This window comes from Balaenoptera acutorostrata, chromosome 11 (genome assembly GCF_949987535.1).
Source record: "Balaenoptera acutorostrata chromosome 11, mBalAcu1.1, whole genome shotgun sequence".
Taxonomy (NCBI): domain Eukaryota; kingdom Metazoa; phylum Chordata; class Mammalia; order Artiodactyla; family Balaenopteridae; genus Balaenoptera; species Balaenoptera acutorostrata.
In genome coordinates, this window is record NC_080074.1 from 60,699,693 (window position 1) to 60,717,317 (window position 17,625).

At 48.2% G+C, this 17,625-nt stretch overlaps 3 protein-coding genes across 5 annotated transcripts in view; all 3 read right to left on the minus strand.

Annotated features, from left to right (window-relative positions):
- The window catches only part of ESYT1 (extended synaptotagmin 1), a 23,410-nt gene extending 17,557 nt beyond the window's left edge, over positions 1-5,853 (minus strand). Inside the window, exons 1-2 of one of the 2 annotated variants that reach the window (XM_057555927.1) lie at positions 5,781-5,853; positions 4,933-4,996 (exon numbers count right to left, since the gene is read on the minus strand). The gene's annotated coding sequence lies outside the window, so the exon portion shown is untranslated. The remainder of the gene's footprint in view (positions 1-4,932; positions 4,997-5,780) is intronic. The other variant, XM_057555926.1, reaches the window with a different exon arrangement.
- Positions 1,939-3,423, minus strand: ZC3H10 (zinc finger CCCH-type containing 10). Its single transcript, XM_057555928.1, has one exon. The coding sequence runs from the start codon at positions 3,421-3,423 to the stop codon at positions 2,125-2,127; it is 1,299 nt and encodes a 432-aa protein (XP_057411911.1). The 3' UTR covers positions 1,939-2,124.
- A 443-nt stretch (positions 5,854-6,296) lies between the features above and the next one.
- PA2G4 (proliferation-associated 2G4) lies at positions 6,297-17,525 on the minus strand. Of its 2 annotated transcripts, none has more exons than XM_007179560.3 (18): positions 17,239-17,525; positions 15,288-15,416; positions 14,921-15,026; positions 14,759-14,828; positions 14,419-14,511; positions 12,511-12,574; positions 12,188-12,266; positions 11,957-12,035; positions 11,741-11,874; positions 10,971-11,065; positions 10,718-10,845; positions 10,502-10,555; positions 10,216-10,282; positions 8,575-9,375; positions 7,465-7,615; positions 7,326-7,350; positions 6,921-6,943; positions 6,297-6,645 (listed from the first exon to the last, which is right to left on the minus strand). In XM_007179560.3, the coding sequence occupies exons 1-13, from the start codon at positions 17,324-17,326 to the stop codon at positions 10,217-10,219; spliced, it is 1,185 nt and encodes a 394-aa protein (XP_007179622.1). In that variant the 5' UTR covers positions 17,327-17,525; the 3' UTR covers positions 6,297-6,645; positions 6,921-6,943; positions 7,326-7,350; positions 7,465-7,615; positions 8,575-9,375; position 10,216. The 2 variants fall into 2 exon arrangements, with proteins under 2 accessions (XP_007179622.1, XP_007179621.1); XM_007179559.3 differs by having other exon boundaries at positions 8,575-9,379.
- Positions 17,526-17,625: the final 100 nt, after the last annotated feature.

The window sequence follows — 17,625 nt, forward strand, 5'->3', positions numbered from 1 at the left end:
AGATCACTTCACAATTTTGTTTAAGCACTAGACAAGGTCAGTGTGCAAACCACAAAACACCAAACATCCCCCTCTCCCAGCTAATGCAGCTTCAGCTTCACTTTAGACTGCCCTTTTTCTAGATAAGATAAAGATACGCAATTATAGAATTTTCCCTGCTTCCCTGACAGCACTCAATTTAGAGTGAAGCTCCACTTCCTTGAACCTTCCCCCAACTCACTTAATGAAGTTCAAGTCCTGTAGGGTCCTTTCTAACACCCTCTTGCAAGACACACCGTGGTTCCAAATGGCATCCTCTCTCCATCACTGCAATGAGCATTAAACCCAACTTGTTCAACTGCAGGTGTATTCCTGGTGGTCTTTAGCTGGAGTACGTTAATAAAGTACATATGACCTCCAGAGTTTCCCAAATCTACCTCTTTAGAGATACTTGGCAAAAAAATACTAAAGTTAGCTTGTCAGGGTTTGGCTAGGATTAATTCATGTTGATATCTATGATCACATTTGTCTAAATGCTCATAAACCATCTCTTTAATAAACCAGAATTGTGCCAGAAAATCAACATTAGGCTTATCAATGTGTGGTTTCTAGAATCCACAAACAATATTTCAGTATTTGCCCATTTTTAGTCATTCGTGCCGCAACCCCCCCCCCCCCACCTTTTTTTTAAATGACTGGCCTTGACCTAGCCCACCATCTCCAACCCCAGGTGTAACCTGAGTGATCAACCAGACAAGAGAGCAAGAGGTAGCAGGAGATATGATGGGGAAAGAACAAACCAGGATCACTCTCTCTACCCCCAAATCCACTGTCCCATAGACTAGACACCTGAGTTGTTTCCCCTCCATCAGCCATGAGGTAAGGAGGAACTGAGGTTTGGATACTGGAACCCTTGGCCTTACTGACTCTTAATTGGATTTAAAACCTCTGTGGTTCTATGTGGAGGCAGAGGGAAGAAAGGGACGAACCCTGAGGCTTGTGTCCCCAGAAGAACTCTCCTTTCCCCAGCACCTCTTAAGCCTTGAAGGCTTAAGGCACTGGTGACTGAGGAAGGGATGGGGTAGGAGTTACATCAACTGCTGTCAACTCAGAGAGCAACTGCCACCTGCCCTGCTCTGTTTGAATAAGGGAAGGATCTGTTGATACATATCCCATTCCCATTTCCCAGCACATCCACCCTTCTTAGTACCTGCCCACTAAATGACCCTAGGAGCCCTGGTTATTAAGGCAACCTGGGAATAGTATGTGCAGATAGAAACCAAAACAAATGGGACTATTTTTAAACAAGACTAGGTGGCTCCAATGTTTTTACCTCACAAAGTACCTTCCCCAAAGCCCCATCTGATCTTGTTCTGGGTCCCTACCCTTCTTCACTGGCCTCCATCCATCCTTACTACTATGTGAGAGTGGGGTCTTTATTTCATTTTGGCAGATCTATTTACTGCTCCCATCTTCCACGCAGAATATCTAAGCAAGTTTTCACTGCCTCCATTTGTTAAAAATATATTTTTTTATTTCTTTGGAACATGGTGGGCCCTGCCCTATGGATGTCCAGGCCAAGCCAAGGTAATGAATGCTCCCCTAGTCTTTGGGCTGGAGTACTATGGTCCCTGCCTCCCCATGGGCCCAGGAGCAGTTCCTGTATTGTCCAACTCAGCTAGGCCCCAAATTGTCTGATGGCTTCTATCAGGCCTTCTCTCCTGGCCACCCACTTCCCAATCTTTCCTGGCTTCCCCTCTGGGCAGGGTATTTTTTTCTTCCAAAGCCAGTGCTGGAACCTGTGCCATGCGGAAGAGAGGACAAGACCAACGATGTCCCCCAAATTCCCATCAGAGAACACATAGCCCCTCAGTCAGTCCTTCCTCTGCTGGCTTCAGTCTGCACTCCTATGCAAGCCCCCTCCGTGAGGCTGGAAGATGGACAAGAGGACCCTCATAAAAGGGAGGTGAGAGAAAACACACCAACCCAACCCCTGCTCAGAAGCAAACTCCTTGTAGTCTCTCTTGTCCTAGTTCATGAGTGAGCCCTTCGGACAGGGCCTGGGAGGGCTAGGCGAGTGGGTAGGTAAGGGCCCCTCGACCCCAGCCCTGTGAGGCTATACCAGGGGAGTGTCCATTAGCCCCATCAGTGTGGCATGGCTGTGATACGCATGCTCTGGGAGGCGATGGGGTAAGTCACCATGGGAGTGGTGGTGTGGCTCATTGTGATTCCTGCCAAGGGCTGGGCCATCGATACAGCCACAGGAGCCACAGATACAGCCACAGGAGCCATGGAGACAGGTGGGGGTGCCATTCCCTGGGCAATTGTTTGAGCCAGAGCAGCCGACAGTGGCGTGATCTCTGGGTTCAAGTGTGGGGGTGGGGGTGGTGGAGCGGCAGGTGGTGCAGCATTAGCTGGGGGAGCAGCTGGAGCTCCCGCAGGGGCCACCAGTTCTTGCTGGGACACGGGGCGAGGCTGTAGAGCCTGGCTGCTGAGAGTAGTGTGAGTCTGGGCGATGCCATGGTTAAAAGTGGTGACAGTGCCCACGGTGGGGGCCAGAGTCTGCTCAGTTGCTGGTGCAGTGGAGCTCAGGGTCATGACCTTGGCCTGATTGCGGAACTGGGCATTTTGTTCCAGCAGTACCTCGTTGGTGGCCAGAAGGTTGCTGACCTGCTTCTTTAGCTCCTCTACCCGCTTCCTGAGCATGGCATTCTCTTCCTCTAGCAGCCTGCACTCCACCCCTCGGGGTGGAGCCAGGCTGTATTCATATGATTCAAAATGGGGGCCATCTGGGGGGCAGCATCCACCTCGCCGGCGCTTGGGGCCTGGCTCATGGTCCTCAAAGCCCCTGTCAGGGAGGTCGTAGATATCATAGAGGTCATGACGTCGTCCTGGGGGAACTGGGCCTGTTGAGCCCCCACCACCAGCACCTCCTCCACCCCGGGCATCAAACTCAAAATCCCGCTGCAGGTGACGGAACTTGCACTTGGCGCCTCTCTGGCAATCACCCTTGAGAAAGTCACGGCAGATAGGGACCTCCTCCTTCCCATTTGGTAGGTCAGCTGGTGAAAGGCCCAGGCCGGCTGCCACTTTCTGCCTCAGCCGAGGGGGAAGCTCTCCTGTCTTTTTATAGCCATCCTCATCCTCCTTGGAGCCATGGATGAATCGGCAGTTTGGGCGACTACACTCCTTGTTCTGGAAGTCATGGCAGAAGATGAACTCATTTTTGCTCACCCCCAAGTTGGACACCTCACTCATGTCCGGATGGCGATAGCGGCAACGCTTGCCTCGCTTGCACACATTCCTCAGGAAGTCTCTACAGATAGCATCTGAGCTGGCCCCGCCACTGCCTGCCCCTGTCCCACTGGCCTCCTCGCTGCCACCGCCTCCAGGGCCTCCACCGCTGCTCCCAGTGCCGTTGGCATAGCTGTCCCGGTCAGGCATCCTGGTCCCCCCCAACTCAGGGCTTTCTTCCTTTTCTTGCCACCCTTGGTGACTGCTAGGAAAGAGGAGAGCTGTGTCAAACAGGAGTCCTCCAGAGGGGCCAAACTCTTGCTGACTATATGGCAGGCAGTCCAGCAAGAGGCAGGCCAGAGGCACAATGGCTCTGGAGATGGAGACTCTAACGGATGAGAATTCTGCCTGGACTGGCTGGCTTGTCAGAAGTCCTGCCCAGGCCCTGTGCACCCGGTCTAGGTCAGAATGATTCACACCTGCCTGGCTGTCGGAGGGAGGGAGCTGGGGTGAAGCTACCTCATCTCACTAACGATGATACGCCAAGGAAGGAGCAGGGAGAGAACAGTGTTGGATTTTATTTCCCCTTCTGAACTGACCTTATTAAAGTTGTGGAATCAAAATGAAAACTGCTGTTGGTGTCTGATTAGGCTAAGAGGAGACTGGGAACAGTGGCTAAGATAAGCTGGTGAGCTACTAAGGGCTGTGGAAAATGGAGCACTGGTGACATTACTTGCCTGACCCCCTCTTCCATGGGATCTCAGGTGAGGACTCTGTGAAGTATCAGATCTCTAGACCCCAGGAAATCCTGAGTAAAAAGACTGGTATCACCAGCTTGAGGGCAATACCTAAACCTGTCATTTTTTGGTATTCTCTCCCGGATTACCACTATTCTCAACTCTAGGGTGGTCAGCCCCCTCCCCCTCCATTTCAGGGGAAGAGTTCTACAGCTGGAATCTCTACTTATAGACCTCAAAAGGACAAAACCATTTGTGGCAAGATCAAGGCAATAGGAAGGAGTTACTTTCACAGGAACAAGTGACCTTTCTTTCCCCATTCTATACCCCTCCTACCCCTCCATGGGAAGATCCCACTGACATCAAACCACACCATTCCTTGCCCTATAAAGATACTCTTTACTTACAGACTCTATAAAAGCTTTTAAAATCTCCTCTTTCCCCAAAGAGCTCAAGAACGTCAGTCCACTGCCCTGGTTCTAGCACTCTCCTCTCCCCACCGCCAACAAGACTAGGAGTCCCTGCTACCACGTGTCTGACCTCCTAAGCCTTTCCTAGCCTTTTCAGGCTCCCCCTGCTGTTCAAATAGGAAAACTTCATATTGTTTCCCCTTGAGTATAAGGGAATCTTTCCAATTTCTTTGGCCTTGACGGCCCCCAACCACCCGGTCCATTGCCTTGACTTTGTCTTCAAGGCAAAATGAACCCTAAAATGAATCGACTAGGTCACAGGCCAGAGTTGCAAGAAAATCTGTAAAAGAGGGGTCATCTTCCTCCAAAGGGAGGTAGTCTCAGAAAGACAGAAACAATCAAGGAAAAAAGAGTGGGAAAAGAGAAGACACAAATTTTCAATAAAAGGGAAATGACCTGGTGAAAAATAAATGGCATCTATCCAAGCCTGACCCGTGTTACAAGTCCCACCAGAAGCTGATAATCAGATCTGATATTCCTCCCCACCCAACTTTCCCAGGATTGTTTGATACCTGAGGTAGCTCAGGTGAAGTCCGGGGCTCCTGTGGGTCTCCACCTCCACATCACTGCTGGGTTCTGAACAGGAGAAAAACAGAGACTTGGGTGTGAGAAGGGGTAAGAATGGAGAACTACGGGATGGTTGTTATAAGAATGAAGTCTGACAAAATGGCAAGAGCTCTGGGCACGTCAAGATTTCCTTAGGATTCAAATTGAACTTCCCCTGTCAAAGGGAGAAGCCGCCAGTAAGAAGAGAGTAGTAAGGAACAGAACTAATTTGGAGAGCCTAGGAGGACGGGTTGGAAAACCAGCCCTGAGTGAACAAAGGGTGAGGGGCACCCTGTCTCAAGGTGAAGGAGGATGTGGGGATCAAAGCCCGGCCTAGGGTTGGGGTTAGGAACTCCGAACAGGGAGCCGGGCAAGGGCAGCGACTGACAGCGCAATGGGATGGCGGATTAGACTTGAGAGCGGTGATTGTGACGCTTCGCAACACCCCAGAGTTTGCGAAATAAGTCCTAGGAGTTTACCGCAGCATGTCTCTAGCCTGGCAGGTTCTGTGCAGTGCCGCCGGAGCTCAGCCGGGGACCAGGTGAACAGGACACTAAAGGGAGCACTTAGTGAAGCGAGGAAGGGGACTCCGGGTGACATCAAGCAGAGGGGATGGGCAGGGCTGTGACGTCACGGAGCTAGCGTTTGCTCGCGAAGCGGGGTCAGTCAGAAAAGGGATTCGGCCCTGATACGTGAGGAAGAGCCAAGTCGGTCCTGGGGGGCCTTGTGTAGCCCGGCCGAGCCCAGCCGCTGGGCCGGCCCCGACTCCTCCCCTCCGGGCGCGGCCTCCACCTAAGTCTCCCGCCTCCCTCACCTGCTGCCGCCGCCGTAGTTGCTGCTGCCGCCTGCCGGTCCTCTAGCTTCGACAAAGAGCCGCCTATCCTATCGCCCTTCCGCTTCCTGCGGAAGAAATGACACTCTAGCCACCAGACCCGGAACCACACTCTATGGTGTGTGAAGTACTTGCGCGACAAGCCGCAGGAAGTTCCCAGCAAGCTTTGCGTGTCACCATGGCAACCCGACCTAACAGCAAAGAGTCCCCACAGCAAGACTTTGTAATGCAGGCCTAGACAAGGGAGGAGGAGAACCACTTTTTGCCCCTATGCCCGCGAGATCAACTTGAAAACTGTCCCTGGCGTGTGTAACACCCTTTCCAGCAAGTAAGGGCCACCCAATGCTCCAGCAGCTCCGAGGGCCGGAACCCCCACACCCGACTTGCAGCATAAGTAGCTTGCTTGACTTCCTCTACATCACGGGGTAGAGAGGCCGACTGTACTGGTACAGAATCCCCAGCCAATGGAACCATAAAAACCACATAACACACAAGACGAATTTTTTTCTTCAGCTAAGACAGCAAAAGAGATGATTTATTGTTACATGTTACATTCAGCCACAACTGAGAATAGAACTAGTCCAGTATGTCAAAGGTCCAGGGCAAAGGACCAAAAGGGACCGTTTTGATACAAGTAAGGTGGGTCTCTCAAAGGCGGTCGAGGCGATCAGAATGGCCATCGATGTTCCAGATCCACTGAGACAAGTTCTAGACAGTAGGCAAGCAGTCCAACAATTTGTAACAGCGTCCCTGTCCTCTGCCTTCCCTTGTTTCTGCTCCTGTGGCTTCCATGGGTATACAAGTTTACTTGGACCTCTGCCTCATCTTTCTTCTTTTGCGCTTCAGCCTGAAAACCAGACATAAGAATACACCTCCTGCCCACAAACCCGAGTTCAGTCTTTCCCTCCCATTTTACATCTAGACACAATACAAGGGACGGGTAAAATCAACGAACAATACGATGCTACCGTCTTGTGTCCCGACTCCTGGCTTTGGCCAGTCAATGCTCATAACGTTTTTCACCTAAAGTTGTTTTAGATTTCTAAACCAAATGTTCCTCCCAAGTTTTATCCAAGGCGCGCTCCACTTCCCCCCTCCTGTACTGGAAACTTCTCAGCATACCTGCGCATTCGCTTCTTCCTCCACTGGCAACCGATCATAACCAGAGGCAGAGAATAAAACAAGGTATCATTAGTTTTAGTAACAAGTTTAGGCAGGGATATGAAGAGCATTATATGAGTAACCACATCAACAATTTGGACTCCCACCCGGATCCCAGACGTAAAACCCCGAAGCCCGCATGCGCTCTTCTACTCCCGCCCTCTCTCGCACTCCCAGCCTCTCTCACCACAGCACTTACCCACCACTTCCTTTGCTTCGCCCCAAACTATCCTTCCTCTCCCAACATCTCTTGGGCACCCTTGAGAACCCAGCGATCCCGGAACGATGGCGGACTTCCCTTGCCAAGGTCTACCCCAACAATCGCCAATTCTTAACAGCCTCAGCTCACTGCCAGGGACTGCTTACCTTCGCTCTCATGGCGCGGAGGTTTCTACGGGGAAAGAAAAAAAGTCTGCAGTTAGTTTGCTATAACGATGGTAAGTGCAGAGATCAGATGTTAATGGATTGTACTCGGAATCCGAACACAGCAACTCAAGACACTCACCTCCGAAGATGGCGCTAAGGCCGAGAGAGGGGTAGAGGCCCACCTACGGATATTTAATGGAACGCTCATTGTCGTCATTTCCGCTGTCTCGCCCTGCCCCTAGGGGCGGGGCTGCCCGAGGGGAGTAACAATAGCTTTCGGCCTTAGGTACCTGAGAAGTGATTGAATTAGGAAAGTTCTGTTGGAAAACACTATTTTGAGTTTGAGTTATAAAATTCCCCTTCCCCCAGTTTTATTATGAGGATACTGTATTATTTAAATATGAGCACATATTTACAATAAGAGACCTAGAGGCGCAAACGAGCAAAGGACAGCTACTTCCGCCTTCCCTCTCATTGCTTCATGGGAGTTGCAGTTGCCTGGCGATATCCTCCATTTTACTATGGATAGGTGCAGATTGAACAAAAACTCCTGATTTGTTTTACTGGTTTACCTTATTTTCTAAACTAAATTGCTGCAGGGAGATTCGATCTTGGAACTTACAAAGGTCCTAAGATTTCAGAACATTGAAAGGATGTAAAGTGAGGAGTTGAGAAAGCTGTCATACTACAGAGAACTTTGTCACTATCGAAGATAAACTCTTTTCCTAGCCAAGTCCGGTCTTTCTCTACAATGCCTGAGGCAGAATGTCACTATATTCCTGGCCACGATGCATCTTGTTCAGGAACTTAAGTGATTCTCCTTCTGCATAGGGCGAAGATCAAATCAATGGACAGAGGGGAAGCAAGATGAGCTACACATTTCTTTAGGGCAAGAATGGTATTTGGTGGCAAGACAACTTCCCAGTCTCACGGTATGGTTAGGTCAGAAGTACCCGGAAAAGATACCCAAATATTTGGCTACAGTTATGAAGTATGAAAGAGAACCCTTCATCATACAGACTTCACCTTATTCACTGTAAGATACAGTACAGCTTGTTATAATCCCTTTTTTAGTGGTTTCCCTTTATAAAATTTCACCTTTTTTAGCTCTGGAAAAACAAGGTTTCTAAATTTAGGGCCCTTATTCCAAGTGCTTAAGCAGTTCTAGTACTGTCACCAGCAGAAGGTAATGTGTTTGAAAACAAAAAACCCTAGGATTATTTTTATATCAAATCCACTGGGATCTCACCTGTTGATTGCCCACTGTCTATAAGTTCTCATGAAGTGATGTGTTCAGTTTCGTTCAGCGTAGTATCTTCAGGTCAGCAATGCCTCATATGTAAGCTGCTCTAATACAAATTACCCATCCAATCTCAGGCTGGCCCTGAAAAATTGCATAACACTAAATGCATTCTTCCTGGCTTCCTAAATCAAGATAATCACTTGCATACAGTGTTCTTATTTTTTGCAGTAAACATTAATGTCCTGAACAGTGTCAGCAGCAAGGTGTATGTTTTTAACTTCAGAAACTAAATCACAAACTCCCATAGAAAAGGTACTCTTTTCAGAGAACCCAGGATTTATGTCTCCCCAACCCAAGGTATTCCTTGTTTTAGAAAGGTAAAATATGGCTATAGAAAACTGGTTCCAAGGACTTCCCTGGCAGTCCAGTGGTTAAGATTCCACATGGGTTCAATCCCTGGTCCGGGAACTAAGATTCTGCATGCCAAAAAAAAACAAAACAAAACACAACAAAACAGGTTCCAAATGATCATCACTTCAACTCACACTCTCCCTCCACCATCAATTAAGAGCAGCAAACAAAGACACATGATTATGAGCAAATCCAAATTTATTTAATGCCATGTCATTTTCAATATGTTTAAAAACCTTGTAAGTTAGCGGGAGCCCTAGTTCCCTGGGACAGCATGCCAGAGGTACTGAAATTCGTCACCTTTCTCTCCAAACCCCTAGCAATTCATCCAAGTCCACAGCTTCAGAAAGCCAGGAGTTTTGTCTCTTCAATCAGTCTGCTCCTCTGGTTCCAGGTCTTTCTTTCAAGAAAGGGAGGTCAAAATATTTCAAACAGGGAACAAAACCACAGTGGAGCTTCCAACTCAGGTTTCTAAGATAGAGCAAGGGAAGAATCCCACTGACTCCAAAGAAATGGACATGGTTGAGATGGATTACTTCTTTACAGCCTTGTGGAGGGGGAAAAAAATGTCCTGCAGAACAAAATGGACTACAAAGATTTACAAATGAGGATCCATTTGATAGATGAAAATCCCTTGGTAAACGCAGGCTCCAGCTCCTAAAAATGGGAGGGGCCTGACTAGACAGCCTGGATCATAAAAGGAATCTGCCACATGTGAAGAAAAACAGTCTGAAGAATAGCTCCTCTATTTTGAGGCCTGATAAAATACTTGGGGAGAGTGGGAAAAGAGAGAGGAACAAGCCCCAACAGATGGGAAAATGCTGACACTGGAGTGGTATAAAAAAATTTCAGCTGAGTTTTTAGTGGTGGTGGCTACTTTAGCCTCTTCCCCGTTCTGTTGTAGGGTCATAAACCTCGACCAAGCAGAGAATAGTAGAAAAAGGCTAGAAAGAGGGGCTTGAAGACGATGGATTTTGACTCCTGATTTTATTATTCAATTTCTCTTTTCTATTTAAAGTAGTCTTCGATGGCCGGGAAGCCTGGCCTCCCAAGACCAGAGTCAGTTGGAGCTGGTTGTTGTTGGAAGGGGGCTGGGTTGGGGGACTGGGATGAGGACAGGGAGACCCCGCTCTGCTGGTGGTCCTGGGTGGAGAAGACGAACTGCACTTCACAGAGCCTGGGGTGTGGTGGGAAGGGGATGAGGCAGGAGTGGCAAGCTGGGGGGATGGGACCCACCTCAGTCCCCAGCTTCATTTTCTTCTAAAGTTTCCCCACTGGTGGCATTCTCTGCAGTCTTAGAGGCCTACATTCATGGAAAGGAGAGGGAGAAGACATGTCAGTTTCCAACAACTTAGGGTAGTGTCTGGGGGACCAAGGACAAAAATATCCTAATTCTCTAGGTCAGGGCTGAGATGGGGAAAAATAAGGACATACAGAAATCTATACAACCACCATGACCCAGGAAGGTGGAATAAAGAGGGATCAAGTTCACCCTGCCAGAGAGGGATGATTGTTAACGAACCTTCTTTTTTTTCTTTTTCTGGGTTTTCCGACTTGCCGAACTCTGGAGGAGGGCCTGGAACATATAGAAGGAAGAAGGAAAACAAATTTTGAGGAATGTGGAGCAAACACCAAGTGCTACTCTCAGCACTGTAGCTCTCTTCAGGACTTTCCCATCACTTATTCCTCACTCCCAAGACAAGTGCCACGTGCCCGCCCCTTTCCATCCCACACTAACCTTGAGCTCTGCATCCTGGACCTCCATCTCAGACTTATAAAGGTCAGGCTCAAAGGGACCACTGGTTATCCGCATGGGGCCATTGGGCATAAGCAAAACTGTAAATTTAAACTGGGCAACAAATTCACCTATGAGAGAAACAAAGTATTTTGATAAAATGTTCCCTTGTCATCCATCCTCTTTTCTGTGAGCTATAGGGAGGAGGGGACCATAATCAGGGGCTCCAAAGTACAACTCTCTTCTTAGAACTCACCCTCCTTCTCATAGAGAACATTAAATGGTTGTAGCAGTTCGTGTTTGGCGCACTCCACCACACCCATGCGGGCCTTCTTCTCATCTTCAAATGCTCTGGGGAGAGAGAGACAAATTCAGGTATCCATATCTCCTTATCATGTCTTACCATTTTGCTCATGTTTTTAAATAACTCCTACCCTCAGGCAGAAATCACGCGTAGGATTGCTTTTTTACACTACCTTCTATGAGAGGGAGATGGCGAGAGGGAGAGAAGGCGAGAGGGAGAGAAGGCATGCACGCAGGCTGGAGCTACAAGTCTAGGCAGGAGAGGAGAGGGAGGGAGGGAAAGGTGGGGGAAGGAAGAGTGCCCCTGGGGGCTTCCCTGGTGGCGCAGTGGTTAAGAATCCGCCTGCCAATGCAGGGGACACGGGTTCGAGCCCTGGTCCGGGAAGTTCCCACATGCCATGGAGCAACTAAGCCCGTGCACCACAACTACTGAGCCTGTGCTCTAGAGCCCGCGAGCCACAACTACTGAAGCCCGCGCGCCTAGAGCCCGTGCTCTGCAACAAGAGAAGCCACCGCAATGAGAAGCCCGTGCACCACAACGAAGAGTAGCCCCCGCTCGCTGCAACTAGAGAAAGCATGCACGCAAGGAAGACCCAACGCAGCCAAAAATAAATAAATTAAATAAATTAATTAATTTAAAAAAAAAAAAAAAGAGTGCTTCTGGGTGTGTGGTATATGGGTCCGAATGGTTCCAAGCCCTTTCCTTGCTAAGTGCAGTAGTACCTTAAAGTAAAGGGCATGGCATCAAAACGCCTTTCAACCTCACTGAAGAAGGCACGAGAAGTTTTCATTTTCAGGCCATACTGCTTAGAAGGGTCTCTTTTGTAAATGGTGGTTCTCTGTCCTGCATCCTTGGCCTAAAAAAGATCACATTTTGGTCTGGTGCTCTTGGAACACACCCTCAGCCGCCCCCCCTGCTAGCTCTGTTACATTCCTCACCTTGCCCTCTCCTGAGCTGACGAGAACATCCACAGCATATACTTCATGTACCTCAAATTCAACTTTCTCATGGTCCTTCCTAAAAGGAACAGAAAGGAAACCATAAAGAGCAATAAGTAGTTCCTGGAGTTTAGAGTAGAAAGTAGATAAGATTAGCCTGGAATATGGAAGGATAAGTTCATGACTAGTCTGGTATGACAGAAGGTACAGGGTGGGATACAGGGCACCTACTTCTGCTGGTCTGTGGGATTCTGGATAATGGTTTTCTCTCCATCGATGACATGCTGCTTCAATTGGTGTGACAGCATACCTGCAGATAGGACAAAGTCTATGGTACCACTCACCTAGAATCCCAAAAGGTTTTCAACCCACCCACCCAAGTAGAATCATGGAGCAGACAATGAGAGCAAAGTGCCTGGCTATGGAAACACAGGGCACTGAGGTTTTTGGCTTGGATTATGTCAGAGCCAAGATGGATCCTCAAGGGAGCAAAAGTCTTAATTCTGCAAAACCACTCATACTTAGACCCCCAACCCTACTATCTGAGGTCTCACCTTCTATTGGTGTGCAATTAAATGAGTGGGCAACTTTGTTCCAGGCTTCTGTCACTTGTGTGTTCTAGAAGTACAAGATCAAATAAAAGATAAGATACAGGGGCTAGGGAGTTGTCTACTATGAGAACAAGAAGCATAAAAGAACTGAGAAAAAAAAAAAAAAGAACTGAGAGATCTAATATCCTCAAGCAAGTGCAATGATTCTCATTGGTTTTTCATTTCATAGGCCCTATCATCCCTACAACCTAGAAATTACATTTGCATACCATTTTACAAAGCACTTTCACGAAGATGGTCTACTTAGATAACGATTCTGTAAGGTGGATAGTGCAGATCTACATCCCAATCTAGAGGAGGAAACTGAGGCTCAGGAAGGTTACATGATTTGCCCAGGGTTAAACCAGTTAACCAAAAGAACATGGTATAAACCCAGGTTTTCTGACCATAGTGTTTAGTCCATTATACCTGGAATTCTAACCTGTTGAAAGGGTATAGAAACTTTTATTTTTCACTTCTTACCTCTTTCAAACATGATCTGATCCTCACCTAAACTACAGTTCTTAAGAAAAAAAGGAAAGTGAATTACCAATCACGCTATTATTAAACTGTGCCACATACTGTGATAATCACTTTACATGGATGATCTCAATCTTCACAGCCATGTGATAATAAGGCACAATTTAATTTTTCCCACTTTACAGATGAGGAAATTTGAACTTGAAGTTATTTAAAATCAATAGGGGGTGGCAACAGGGTGAGAATCCAGAAAGTCTAATGTCATAGCTAGACAATAGCCACTATATTAACAGTACCTTCCAGTGAAAAGACACAATAGTAAGTACATAAATACTAAAAATAATTAATGTGCAAAATAATAATAGCTGACACAAGGGCTTACTATGTGCCAAGTACTGTTCAAAATACTTTATGGTAGCTCTATGAAGTAGGTACTGCTGTAAGAAACCTACAACAGAGCTTTAAGTAAAAATGATGCAATTGGGCTTCCCTGGTGGCGCAGTGGTTGAGGGTCTGCCTGCTAATGCAGGGGACACGGGTTCGGGCCCTGGTCTGGGAGGATCCCGCGTGCCGCGGAGCGGCTGGGCCCGTGAGCCACGGCTGCTGAGCCTGCGCGTCTGGAGCCTGTGCCCCGCGGCGGGAGGGGCCGCGATGGTGAGAGGCCCGCGCACCGCGATGAAGAGCGGTCCCCGCACCGCAATGAAGAGTGGCCCCCGCTTGCCGCGACTGGAGAAAGCCCTCGCACGAACCGAAGACCCAACACAGCCAAAAATAAATAAATAAATAAATAAAGTAGGGGAAAAAAAAATTATAAAAAAAAAAAAAAAAATGATGCAATTAAGTAACAATGGGGACAAACTGATGAAAAGTGTAAAGAAGAGAGCACAGAAAAAAAGAGGATGCTTTAAGTATTGAACAGGTCTCCGAAATCTAAGTGTTCGAGAAAAATCTCCACTAATAGTCTAACACACTAAATTGTATTAATTCATGAGCAGTTTATGATCCCTGGGCTTCCTAATATTGTCTTGCAAGGGGCTTTGGCCTCTTTGTCACCAATTTACTGGTACTATTAAGATTTTTGTTTTATAAGCTTTTAAAATTGAGTTTTAAAACTGTGGTGTCTGTGTTTTATTTGTAAGCTATCTATCTCAAATTATTTTGGGGAAAGACGCACATCCAAAACATGAAAAAGGATCTCTATAGGCTCCACGAGAAAGGGACCACATATCCCCTTACACCTAGCATGATACCACCTAAGGTAGGCACTCAGATTTAACTGCTCTTTGGTATTACTCTTTAATTCCTGCCTCTTCTCTTTCAGCACAGAATAGCTGTAGATGCCTAATGCATCTTTGGCTCTATCAAGCTTTGGAGTTGGACTCAACAGCTTACCTGGTTTCCAGGTTTGACCAGGCGTAGGGCAGCTTCAGCACAAAGGTGAGCTGCCTTAATGACATCTGCTTTCCGCCCTGTTACTTGGGTCCCCTGTAGATAAGGAAATGCAGTGAGTGCCTTCCTGGAAAGCTCTTTAACTCAGCTGGTCTTTCAGTTAATATCTGTTTGCGTCCATTATGCAGCCAGTGGTGAGGAGAGAAAACACCCTTTCCCCTTTCATTTCTCTAGATACTCTCTCAAAACTTGCGTGGTGGTGGGGCTGGGGATAAGAAGTGAGCAGCAGTGCGCCCTCCCCCACTCCCCACCGGCTGAACAGAGTTCAAAGTGGTCCACCTACCAGAGCTACATCAACCACAAAAGTGTGAGCCACATTAGCGATGAAGCCATCCACATGGACCCCAAGGTCGCTGAAAGGCAAGAGCAGAGTACAGCATTAGCAACTGGCACTACTGTGAATGCTTAGGAAAAAGACAAGTGCTCTAAAATAGTTTAAGCTTACATTTTTACCAAGTCACCTTCCTTGAGAATATAGTCCTGGTCGCTCTTCAAAGGGGAGAAGTGACATACACAGTTATTTACTGAAATGCTGGTGGGAAAGGCAATACCTGTAAAGAGACAATCAGCCTTACTGCCTTGCTCACTCTCTTGGAGCCCTGTTGCCCCTCAGAAAGATAAGTGGATTTTCTTCAGGGTCTTGCTTAAGTTTGATCAGTTTGGATTGGGTGGGAAACTACTTGAATCCCCCTTGCCATTCCAAATTTCCAAATATCTCAACGAGTGCTAGGGTAGGGGTTGCATCATTACAATAAAACAAACAGGACTGAATAAGGGTCAAACTTAGGAAATTCATGGGGGATTGTTTTTACCTTTCTTCATTTCTTTTTCTTTTTTGAAAATCTTCCCTGTCTCTTCCATTATCATGGCATCACCTTTCTCACACAGGCTCAGTACCGACACACCTGAACAGGATGCTTCCACCAAAGACCGAAGTACCCCTGGGAACAGAACCCCGTATCAGTCCTGCATGTGTTGTCTAAGTTACCATCCAAGAAACACCTAGAAGTTGGACTTAGAGTTTCTAATATTCCCTAGTGCCATTGCTCAAAAGATGAAAGAGGGAATAAGTTTTGTCTCTTGCAATGTACCTCCCTATAATCTCTAAATCTCTACCTTCCTTTCCTGAAATAAAAAAGCCAACACTTCCTTTCCTCCCTTATATAGTGTGACAACTGGGTATGCACCATCTGTCTCCTTAGGCAAGGGAGACTTTCCAAAGATGATATCTGTGGTGTGGTAGGACAGGATTATGAACTTCAGGGGGGTTCTCACCAAGGTATCCAACATACATGCAAAGTAGACTGGAGGAAATTTGTCGGCGTCAGGGACAACAGGAAGGTAGACATACAATTGCTGACTCCAAGCTGATGCATTGTTATAATGCTACCTTCTTCCCTTCCCAGACACCCCAATTAGATGTTAGTAATCCCAATTTATGTAGACTTATTTCTTCAAATAACAAGTCAAGGAGACTTAAACTAAGGTCCCTGGGCTTCAGCAAGCTCTGCTCTTAGCAGATTTCAAAGAGGTATGTGACCCAAAAGAGTTTCAAACTGGTATCTGGAATCACAAGTGCCTCAGAAGTTATAAACTGCAAGAGGGAAAAAATTTTTTTTCTGATTCAAACCACTACATGTCAATTATGTTATAAAGCATTGTTTTGTTCACCGGATACCCTCTCCATGGCCCATCCTGGACTTCAGATTTGATTTTTGTGATCAAGTTTTGGTGATTCTTTGGAAGTCTGAAAACTCAGGTTTTCAGCCATAGGATCAAAGGCATCCTAAATGCCTATCTTTACTGTCAAAACCATTTAAAAGCCCAAAGACAAGCACTTTCTGTCCCCCTAACTGGGTTTTAAATTGGAAAGAGAGAAGACAGAAAGTGAGACATCTGTCCAGAGTGGCAGGCAGCTGCCACTGAGTAAGTGGCAGCTGAGTAAGTCAGAGCACAGTCCTAATATTCTAACATCAGTCCCCCCCTTTAACAGTACTATTCACAGGTTTGCCTAGTTGGGGTGAGAAGGATCTCAAAACACTCCTAAAGTTGTGAAACCCTTGAGAACAATCAAATTTGACGACTAACTAAAGCCATCTGCGCAGATTGGGGATAGTGATGAATAACTTTGAGAACAGTGAGATACATCTCCAAGAGTTATGGTGTGCCCTCCAACGGTCCCTGAGCTGGCCCAAGAGTAGAAGGCGGCCCCCACCAAGGAAGGAGCTGAAGTAAAGAACGAACAACTACAACAAAGCACGTGGTAGGGAAGCTGGTGTCAGGGACCACAGCGGAGGGAGCCGGCGATCCGCAGGGGACCTGGCAACACGTGCCGGCTAGGCTCCTGACGGCGGAGAGCCGCGACAAAATAGAGGGGCGCTTCCTTTTCGAGGTGGCTTCGCTACTGCCAAAATCAGAGACAGAGATCCGGACTGAAAGGTGAGGGGCAGGAGATACGCCTCGCCTCCTTACCAACCGCCTAGGGTTGGAGCCGGCCGAAGGCCCAGCTCTCCGCCCCTCCCGGCCGGCCGCCCGGCCGCCCGGCCGCCTGCACCTCGAGACTCCAGCCCAGGCCTAGCCTCTCAGGTCCCAGGCGTGACACGGAGCCTCCCCACCACGCCACCTCCAGCAGACCTGCGCGGGGCCCTCACTAGCCCACACTGCATGACCCCACCGCTCCAGGCCCTCGGGGGCCAGCCCAACACCGTCCCCTTTGCCTCTCCCTCCCAGCCTCGATCTCCGGACCCCTGAGGCCGCACTCACGGTTGGCAATGTCGCCCCCCATCTTATACTTGGTCACGACCAGGTCCTCGGCGATAGTTTGCTCCTGCTGCTCGTCCTCGCCCGACATCTTCCCACCACCACCACTGCAGCTTCGTTTCTCCTGAACCGCCGCCTCTGTCGCCCTTCCCAGCCACAGGCTGTAGCCACAGTCCCTTCGATCCGCGAGGAGAGCGCGAGCAAAAGCGCGAGCAAGCTAGGGAGCGGAGGGCGGGCGAGAGCGAGAAACTGCGAGCGCGCGGGCTGAGGCGCAGGGCACGCTGGGACAACGAGTCCCTCCTACCGCCAGCCTCTAGCCCCCCTCGCGGGCTATCAAACTACCATTCCCAGCCTGCCTTTCGCATCCCTAAGCCAGGCCCTGGGGCCTTG

Coding starts and splice junctions, on each gene's coding strand:
- ZC3H10 (XM_057555928.1), bottom strand. CDS start 3,423: ATGCCTGACCGGGACAGCTATGCCAACGGCACTGGGAGCAGCGGTGGA.
- PA2G4 (XM_007179560.3), bottom strand. CDS start 17,326: ATGTCGGGCGAGGACGAGCAGCAGGAGCAAACTATCGCCGAGGACCTG. Junction 14,829..14,920: donor GAAGGTGACTTGGTAAAAAT/GTAAGCTTAAAC, acceptor CTTGCCTTTCAG/CGACCTTGGGGTCCATGTGG. Junction 14,512..14,758: donor TTGTGGTTGATGTAGCTCTG/GTAGGTGGACCA, acceptor CCTTATCTACAG/GGGACCCAAGTAACAGGGCG.